This window comes from Benincasa hispida, chromosome 11, assembly GCF_009727055.1.
Source record: "Benincasa hispida cultivar B227 chromosome 11, ASM972705v1, whole genome shotgun sequence".
Classification (NCBI taxonomy): domain Eukaryota; kingdom Viridiplantae; phylum Streptophyta; class Magnoliopsida; order Cucurbitales; family Cucurbitaceae; genus Benincasa; species Benincasa hispida.
The window spans coordinates 49,538,860-49,549,053 of NC_052359.1; the positions used below are offsets into that span (position 1 = coordinate 49,538,860).

A 10,194-nucleotide genomic window follows, 5' to 3' on the forward strand; every position below is an offset into this window, starting at 1 on the left:
TTCACCTCAACGCCTGAACCTTTCTCGAAACCATTCTCTCAAACTCTCCCCTTTTGAGTCTCCTTTTGAAAGAACTTTTGGTTGTGCGGTGAGAGATGATTCCTTGGGATATTTATAGAAAACTCAAACCAACCTTGTCACCAACTCCAATTCTCCAGCGCATGACACCTCTATTTCATGCAAATTCTAAGCGTCGACACCAAGCAAAGGCCAGCCCAAGGATCTTTAACACCTCCTACTTGCATGCAAGCTTAAGTGTCTTCACCTTACTCAGGCCAACACATAGCTCTTCTGAGGTGGCATTCCAACCTTTTGCATGTCTTCTCATGTGCCCACCTCAAGCTTAGCTCGTTCAAGACTTCATTTGTTTGAGCCACGTACCCCATTTTGCTGTCAATCCGACCTTGTTCCCTAAGTTTGCTCAAGTCAACACATGGTAGTTATGTTGGGCACATGGTTGCTTCATCAACCTCCTATATGTGTCCAACTTCAATTGGTTGCTTCATCAACCTCCTATATGCGTCCAACTTAAACTTCTATGCATCCATACAGTGTTTCCATCACATGGTCCTCTAGTTTTGGGCGTATGGTTTCCTAAGTATGCTACCAACTTTTCTCCCTCTCGTATTATAGCTTCCTTATTTGGCCCATGGTAAGGATATGCGTCCAACCTACTTTTTCTTCCCTAGGTATGCGTCCAACTAGGACAATGAGCTTCCTTGGTGTAACTCATATCCCAAGGGGTTGTCTCGTGCTTCCATCTTGCCCCACATAGACCAATTGGAATCCACAAGGTCCTTTATGCCTCCAATCTTTACCCTATGCGTCCAACTCTCCTTCACTTCATTCTTCCTTAGTTTTTATCTACTTCCTCAAAGCATAGCTTTCTCTTGGAGCTTAACGCATAGCCATGTGTTCTCGTTATCTCCCTTCACCTCAAAGTATGTGTCCACATGGCCCTCTATGTGCTAAACACTCCAACAATGCGTCCAACACCCCATTTTTTAGGGTTTCCTCCAATTGTAGTGTACTATGTTATCCAAAACTTAGCCAAATTCTCAACCCGAATACCCTATGTGTTCATCACCCATCCTCTATGCGTTCAACCTAATCTTCTCTCTTGGTGGTGCATAATTCCACACATGGTTGTTCAATATTTAGCCATTTCTTCCCCCATGCATACATCTAACCCTAGAAATCCCAAGATAGCTCCTCTTGCCCTAACATGGTCCAAATGGGCTTATTTTGTCCAAGCATGCATCCAAGGCGTCTACACTTTCCTTTATGCTTCCAACTTTAGGGTAACTGATCCCAAGTTAAGCCCTTACTTCTAACATACTTAGTACTTAGTCCAAACTCTTCCTTCTTCCTTGGACTAAGCGTTTTACCTTGTCTCCCTCACTTAGTCAATTTGTTATCCTTCATTTCCAGGCCAACTCTAAATTCAAAGCATAGTTCTCTATACTCGTAGCATAGTCTCCAACATCCCTCATGCATCCAAAACTATCCAAAGTCACCTTTAGGATGCACCTACCATGCATCCAACATGGTACCTTCGGGATTTCCTAAACTATGCTATGAACTATATTATGGTTTTTCTCCTAGGCTATGACCTACTTCTTTAACTTCATTACGAGTTGAACTTAGCCAAGATTTCCATTCTCTTCTATGCTATGAATCCAAATCTTATTCTCATAGCATAGTTTGGATACTTAGCCAAACTTTTTATTTCAAACCACTATGCCCCCAACACTTAGAAATTTTTCTTCCTCCAAGGCATAGTTTAGGTACTTGGTTAATTTTTTTCCTTTTAAGGCTTTATCTCTGAGTTCTCTTCCTCTACCTAAGAATCTTGTGAGGGTTTGGTTGTTACAACTAGCTCCAGAATTAAAGATGATGTTTTTGTAATTCCAAATATTCCACATAACAATAATGATCTTTTGGATGCCATCATCCTTTAACTTGTTCACAATCCAAGACCAAAGGTCCAAAGCTGATCACTCTTCTACAACCATATAATAGATTTAGGGGACATTCGGGGCAAAGAGTATCTTAAGACTATAATAACCACCTCTTGCTACAATAAAGACAATTTTATAGTCCTCAATTAGCTACAACCAACACTATTTGAAACCCCAATTTGCTACTGTTTTTACTATTTTACATTTATCATTTTTTAGTTCTTTGCTACAATATTTATTATTTCCTTCTCAAACTAAAATATTTTATACCTCAAACAGATACTATTATAATCCAAATAAAATAATCTATACCCTAAACACAAACTATCATAACCCAACTATAACAATCTAGGACTATAATAACTAACTCCTTGTCCCATACGCCCCCTTAAGGTTTATTACAACATTACCTTCCTATTTAATTAATGATCCGTCTCATAATTATTTATTATTATTTTTTTAATAAACAAGCACCCAACTTAAAAGTTAAAAATGGAAAAGCAAGAGAAGAAAATAGGGCAATTGCAACTTTAATAAAAATAAATAAATTGAAAATTTAGAGCGTGTCCTTAGTTTATGCCTTTTTACAAACATGGAAAATTCCACCCATACGGCCACGATTCATTAACTTTTGCCTAGAATTTGATTGCTATCTGATTTCTATGTGATTGTTGTTAGATTTTATGTCCTAAAACTCGTAGTTTGTAAACAATAAACTCATTCTGTAAATCAATAAAATTGTTATTGAAGTTTATCGATAAAGTTGTATTGAATATATGAATTGTTAATTTCGTTTTAGAAATAAATCCAATAAACTAAAAGATCCTTGACTATTACATGAGTACTTGAACTTTACGTGGAGACACAAGAGTGGATCAGGTTCGAGTAAATAGTCTAAAATGATCTATAGTATATGAATAAAGTTGGGTGCCTTATTATGGTAACACTATTGGATGTGGCACTTTTTAGTTGTTACAAGAAGTTGTAAAGTGCTACAGATGAGGTGATCCTGATTCGTACATGTAGTGACATGAGGAGTGGGGGCGTCATGTGCAATGAGTTTGCATAAGATTGGACCAAGAAATAAGCCACTCTTACTTTATAACGTTGTTTACTATTTAAGACCGACTATTTCAAGACGATGACCTAGGTAACTTGACCTTAATCCTGAGCTAACTATGAACTTCTGTTTATTCGAGATTATCCTTAGATTTGCATAGGTGAGAGTTGGCTCAACAGCGTCGGCTCAATAAGTCTACCATTTCAGGTGTAAGAATGGGTAGATAGCTGGGGACATAGGATGCAAGATGGAATTCACTCATACCCACTTTCAGGGATAGTAGAGAGGTTGTTCCCGTAAGTGCTGACTCCAAGTCTTGAACAAGGGACCCCACCTTCTCATTGGCTCGAAAGGGACTCGGTTTGATGATCGGATCATAAATCAATTGTTCATTAGAGAATCAGTGAGACTTACGGAACAAGAGGTAATCTCTGGGGTAAAACAACCATTTGATCCAGCCGTTATTACAAACAACTTGTGAATGATTAACTTACTAATCATGGTTATATCAAGTGGACATAATATATCTACAGTGAGGGGAATGCGACTACGGACTTTAGTGGAATGACCCGGTAGTTAACTAATGGGGGTTAATTCAGTGTAAAGAGTTTAGCCAATTAATCTTGGATCGTTGGAACCCATGATCTATAGGTCCACTAGGTCTCTCTACTAGTTCACAAATGAATTAGCCTTAGAATAGCGTGATAAGTTGATTTAAATCGTTTAAATACGAATTAAGAGTATATGTGATATAATTACACATTTAATTTTGGAATTAAACAAAATTAGAGAATTAGTTAATATTTAAATATTAAATTCATGAATAGGGATTCATGATAGTGGAGTTGATGATTAATTAATTTCATATTTGATATTAAATTAATTAAATTGTTTATTTAATTATTAATTATTAATTTTATTGAAAAATTTAATTATTGAATTAGTTTTTGTAAAATTAATAAAAAAATCAACTTTAATTAAAGAATTAAAATTGAAAAGTTAATTTTTAATTTTAATTTTGATTTTGGAAAAGTTTCAAAATTGAAATAAAAATTGAAAAATTAGAAAAATTGAAAAGTGAGAATTTCCCACTTCTTCATCCTAGCAGCTCATTCATGGTTCCACTATTCTTACAGCTCAAATTCTCAAGCTTAATCTGGAATTCATGCAGAAGGTTTGTTGGTTGAATGTCATGCAATATAAACTCCAGATTTGAAGTGGAAATGGGTGATGCATTGAAGAGATTTTTGTTAAAAAATCTGTTTGAAGAAAGCCTTTATTCTACTAAAAACCAGAAAATCTTTATCCTCCATTTCCCTTATTCAAGCTTATTTTGAGTCCCACAACTCAGTCTAAAGCAGTAAGAGAATAGTAGGGAATACCTTGTGGTGGTTCACATCCAACGGAAGGGAGGATTGTAGCTGGAATTCGTGATTCAAGAGGTACTTCAAAGGTTAGTGTTGAAACTCTGTTTTTAGTTTATGAGCATGCTGAGTTTGAAGCCAAAATTAATGAATTAGAATGCTTAATGATCCTGTTTTTCTTCCACTGCATGCTTCCTTAATCCAACAATTGTTATGTAATTGCTATCTGATTTTCATTTGATATTTATTGTTATATGATTGTTATCTGATTACTATATGATATACTAATTGTCAATGATACTAATTATTGTCGGATTAATGTTTGATTGCTATTTGATACTAATTGTTATCTTATATTGATTTACTATCTAATGGTTATTTGGTTGCTATTTAATATTGAATGTTTTTTTTATTGTCAATGATATCAATTGCTATCTGATTGTTGTCTGATTAATATCTAATACTGGTTATCAATGATACATATAGTTGTATGAAATGATTGTCAAATTGTCAATGATACTAATTGTTACCTAATTGTTATCTGACTACAATAATCAAATAGTAATCAGTGATACCGATTGCTATTTGATTGCTATCTAATTGCTATTTGGTACTTAGTACTTTACAATTGCTATATGTTTATCATGCAATTTCTATTTGATGTTTGGAGTCGTAATTGGATAATTGATCAAATAATTATTTGACGTAGTTTGATGAGAGATTTGATAATTGCGGATTTGGAGAATTTGGAGAATTTGAAAGATTTGAAATTTAGAAATTTATAATTGAATTAGAAATTTTTATTTATTGCTTTTAATATGAAATTTGAAGTTTGAAACAATATATACATGGGAAGAAAAAGGGTAAAAGCACATACGTTTAGAACTGACACACTTGGAATATCATATTTATAAAATGAAATACACGGGTTTTATTTTAAAATAAATTACTAATTGAATGTTGATTAATATTTAATATATTGCTGACACACTTGAAATGTTAACTATTGTAAGATATACTGCTAATCTACCACATTTTAAGTGAAACACACATGCTTTACTTCAAAATAATATACTAAATACACATTGATCATTGTTAAATATACTAAATTTGAGAAAGTGAATACAAAAAAATGAAGTTTTGCTATCTCCTAAATATGATTTATATACCAAACATATTGTTATAACATTATTCTTTGGTTTCAGGTACATGTGTGAATCTTATTATTTTTTCTTCCTTTTTGTTCTCCTAGTTTTATATTTAAATTTTAAAATTACACTATGAAAAATAGAGATGATCGACAGAGAGAACAAAATCACAAGGAATTGAGAGAAAAAGAAAGGGCAAGTCGAATAAAAAATCATGCCGGATTGAAAGAATAACAAAATACGATTCACACAGGATCTAGATGAGAGAAGAACAAAAATTATGTGAGAGAAAATCACAACAACAATTAAAAAGGAAAAAAGAAATCTCACATGTAAGAAATAAAAAAAAACATCTATGCACACCATGATGTTCATGGGTTGGGTCAAAATACTTTTTAGACCCAACTCAATTGTTCGGAATATAAATTTCTTCCATCCAAATAACCCTTATTAAAAAATGAACACAACCCAACCCAACCATAAAATATTTGGGTTTGGTTAATTCGGGTTAATTAGGTCATTTGTTTAAAATTTTGTTCTAAAAAGAACACAAAGTAAATATGTAAAAATCTTATTTAATTATTTTTATATATTGAATTAAGAGTAACAACTCAATTTCAATTTATTTAGTGAATTTTTTTTTCTAAAGTGCAAAGAAATTATTTTAAGAGTTGTTGAAGAATAAATTATTAAAAACATATTGGAATTAAAAAAACGTTAAAATCAATATATGTATAAATAATTGTGTTATATGTAATAAAAAAATATATTTTAAAGTTAATAATAAATTCGGGTTGGTTAGATTTGGTTTAGATTATAGTAGATGAACCCATGAACTAACACAACCTATAAAATTTTCATTTATTTGAATTCAATCCAATCCAATCCAAATGAGTTGATAACTCAACCCAAATCGTACGGATTAGGTTGAGTTGATCGATTTTTTCATGTTATCGGATTTTTTGAACACCCTATACACCATTGTAAAAAAGAAAATGAAAATGAAAATGATAAAAGAGAGAGAATAAAAATATGTTATTTTCATTTGTCACTCTTGATATTTACGTGACGTGACCGTATTGGTTGGCAATGGCATGCCCCAACAAATATAATAATGAAAAGAGCACATACATTTCCATTTCTAATCTTTATTTATATATTAAAAAAATGGAATTTTCGCGTTGACAGAGACTGGCAGACATAACATAAAGGGGAAGAAATTGCTTTCTAACAATTCCAACCAACCTTTTTCCAAATAAAAACTTCCCAACTTCTGTTTCCTTCCCTTTTCTCTTTTTCTTCACACATTGGGTTCCGCAATGCTTTTTCAGGCTCTCATTCCGCCCATAAATTATTTCTAAATGGAAAGTTTCTTCACACTTCTTTTCAATATAAATTCAATTTTCATTTACTTAACTATCTCAAAATTCAAATTGTTGTCTAAAATACTTTTCTGGGTCATTAAGCTCTGTGTGGTTGAGAGTGAGTGGAAAAAAAAAAAAAAAAAAAAGAAGATGCAGATGGACATGTATTTGTTCATTCAATAATAAACTTTAAAAGTACCCCATGCATGATATATGGTACCTGGACAGACCCTTTAACTTCGAGCAGCAAAGGAAATCTTCTTTTGGATACAAAATAATAATAATAATAATGAACGGCCGATGATTTTCTTGGCTTTAAAACGGTGGGCCAACCCGCCATTTGACATGGGGATCCATCCTCTGTATTTCGCTATATATGTTTTTCCTCCATTATTAAACCCCCCCAATTTCATCATCAAAAAGTACCTGTACCTTACTACTACAAATTTAAACATATTGTTTAATCACTCTAAGTTTCATGCAATACATACACAGTATCAACAGTATGATTCTTTTTTGAAATTTTAACAATTTATTTCAGAGTTTGAAAAATGGAAAACTGAATAATATAGTCTTGCTAGCTGATTTCCATTTTCTTGAAAACGACAACAATTTAAACATATCTTTCTGGTTTCTTCTATACAAGTTTAAGCAAATATTAAAAGGAAAGAGCTTAGCTACAGCGTGGGCTGCAACCTATTATGAATTATCATGTCATAATTCATTTCCATTAAAAGAAATTATTAAAAAATATATTTTATGATGTGTGTAAAAGAAGAGGAACATGATACTTAGGTATAATATAGATGACACTAAAATATTAGTTTTATTAAAATAATAAACCAATAATCACATGATTTTGGTGAATTAAAAATAGTTTGGAATTCATATACTAAATAGTTGAAAGTCTAGTGTTGTAACCTTTTATTTTTCAATCTTGTTAGGAAATCCTTCTTCTACATAATGATCATTTTAGTTATAACAACGGTTTGGATGAAGAAATAAATATTCGATGAAAAAAGTCATGTCAATCATTAGTGTGCGAAAGTTCATCACTTTAGGTGACCCATAGAATAATTAAGATCCATACAAAGTGAAGTGAAATATATAATATATATATATATAATATATATATTAATATATATATATATATTATATATATATATAATATATATATATATATATATATATATATATATTAATATAAGTTGAGTAGAAGCATGTGGATATCAGAAAATAAAGACATTATTTTGGAATTTGGACCAAGAAATTAAACGCTGAAGCCAATTTATTGGGTCTTTTTTAAATTAAAGTTATATATTTTGATTTAGAAAGGAAAGAGGAAAAAGGAAGAAGACGATTTGATTTGGGTAAATTAAAGGAAAAGAAACTAATAGTGAACTCCAATGTCCGTCATGTCGAACCAGATTTGCTTGAAAACTTTGACGATTATGTCGTGATATTCTTCGGTGTTGAGAGAGAGATAGCATGCAAGAAGGTCTTCCAATTCATTGGACGCACTGATTTTGTTCTCCACAATCATCTCCACCATTGATTCTCGGAAATCCCTGTGTGGATCGTTCGTTGACTTCACGATCGCCAGGCTGTCGCTCAAACTTCTCTTCCCCGCCGCCGACCCACTTTTCCGGCGACCAACATGACCAAACCTCTTGCTCGAAACTCTCGGAGAGTTCATAATCCGAAGCTTGGGTCCCGGAGAATTCACCTGGAACCGGCGCGAAGGGCTGCTCCTCGGTTCCTTAGCAAAAGATTTATCCTTCTTTGAGATGGCGACGGACGGACACGTGGAACCATCTGCTGCTGCGTCGGTTTCGTCAGGTTTGGACGAGGACGTTGTCGACCTCGTAATGATTGGAGGAAGATCAATCAGCGCCACCTGGGATTTCAACTCTTCATCTGAGCCATTGATTTTTTTGGGTGAAGTTTTGTGTCCCTTTTCGAAAATGACGGCTTTGCCATCCTCCTCCTCCTCCTCCTCCAGCGTCGGGCCAGTTGCGACCGATTGTAGCGCGGTCCGGGTGCAGCTACAGCCAGGGGAAGAAGTAAGGAGCAAGGTGGGTGAAGTCCGAGCGGCGGCGGGAGAAGGTCTTCGCCTGGGCTTTCCTTTGGAGGATTTTCTGGGTGGTTCAGGCGGAGAGTTGGGAGGAGGTTGTCTGGGGAAATGATGGGATTTTCTAGGGTGAGAGTGAAGAAGAATGGGGGAATTAGTGGAGCATGGTTCCTTTTTTTGGTTTCTTCGTCTAATGATACTCATGTCTTTGAGCTTGTCAAACCATGAATTGGGCATCATATTCGACAGCCTAAACCTATAATTTCCCATCCAGATATTCTCTCTTTCGATCGCCCACCACCGTATTTTTGCCTCTGCTTCAGCCTCCTGGCTGAGGGGCCTAAAATAAAGGCAAATGGATATGGGGTCCACATGGTTAGTTGGCTTAGCTTTGATTATGAGAGCTCAATCACCTACTTCAATTGAAATTAAAGTCCCCTACGCCCTAATCATTGTTATTAACCTTTCGGGCGTTCTTATTTTCTCCTTCTTTTTTTTATTTTATTAATTCACAATAATTAGGTTCTAGGCTTAATTCAAATTCAAATATCGGATTTGAGTAATTGGGATTTGGTTCGATATCCTCACTTATTTTCCAACAATTAGCCTTAGGCTGGCTAATTATTTTTACATGGCGTACTAAAATGAGTTACCTACATCTAATATGGTATCACAGTGCATAAGTCAAAAGAAAAGAATAATCGATTCTATAAAAAGAAATTAAGATCCAATAAAAAACGATAAACCCATATAGAGATGCACCACGTTGAAAATCTTATATTAAAAAAATTAATAGTGTTTGTGCTTTTCATAAGAGGTGAGTTGCTTAGTGCCACATCACCATTCACATGCAAGTTTCTAAGACGTTGTTTTCTTTTGGAAGCTTATGCACAGTTTTGTATTAACTATTTCGAAACAACTCGACGACGGAAACAACCCTTGCTTTTTTTGTTATAAATAGAAATTCTGAAATTACTTGATTCGTTTGTACTCGATTTCAAGATGGCCTTGGTTTTGGAAGTCGATAGTTTTAGTTTCCTTCTTCATTAACCATTTATTATATATTACATGTAAATACCCTTTTTTTTTTTTTTTGTACAAGTCAAACCGAAATTAAAAGAGAAAAATCGGAAAGGAGTTCATTTTTAGTGTCGTTGATTGATCATGAGGTACGTGGCCAATTGTTGTTGAATGAAGGGGGAAAACAGTGAATTTGTTATTTATTA

The 10,194-nt window shown here is 33.8% G+C and overlaps 1 protein-coding gene across 1 annotated transcript; it reads right to left on the reverse strand.

Annotated features, from left to right (window-relative positions):
- Positions 1–8,175: 8,175 nt before the first annotated feature.
- On the reverse strand, positions 8,176–9,268 carry LOC120091733 (transcription repressor OFP1-like). Its single transcript, XM_039049849.1, has one exon. It carries the CDS (start codon positions 9,236–9,238, stop codon positions 8,288–8,290), a length of 951 nt encoding a protein of 316 aa, XP_038905777.1. The 5' UTR covers positions 9,239–9,268; the 3' UTR covers positions 8,176–8,287.
- Between the last annotated feature and the right edge of the window lie 926 nt (positions 9,269–10,194).

Bases quoted from the DNA above. Each gene is read 5' to 3' on its own strand.
- LOC120091733 (XM_039049849.1), bottom strand. From the start codon at position 9,238: ATGGGAAATTATAGGTTTAGGCTGTCGAATATGATGCCCAATTCATGG.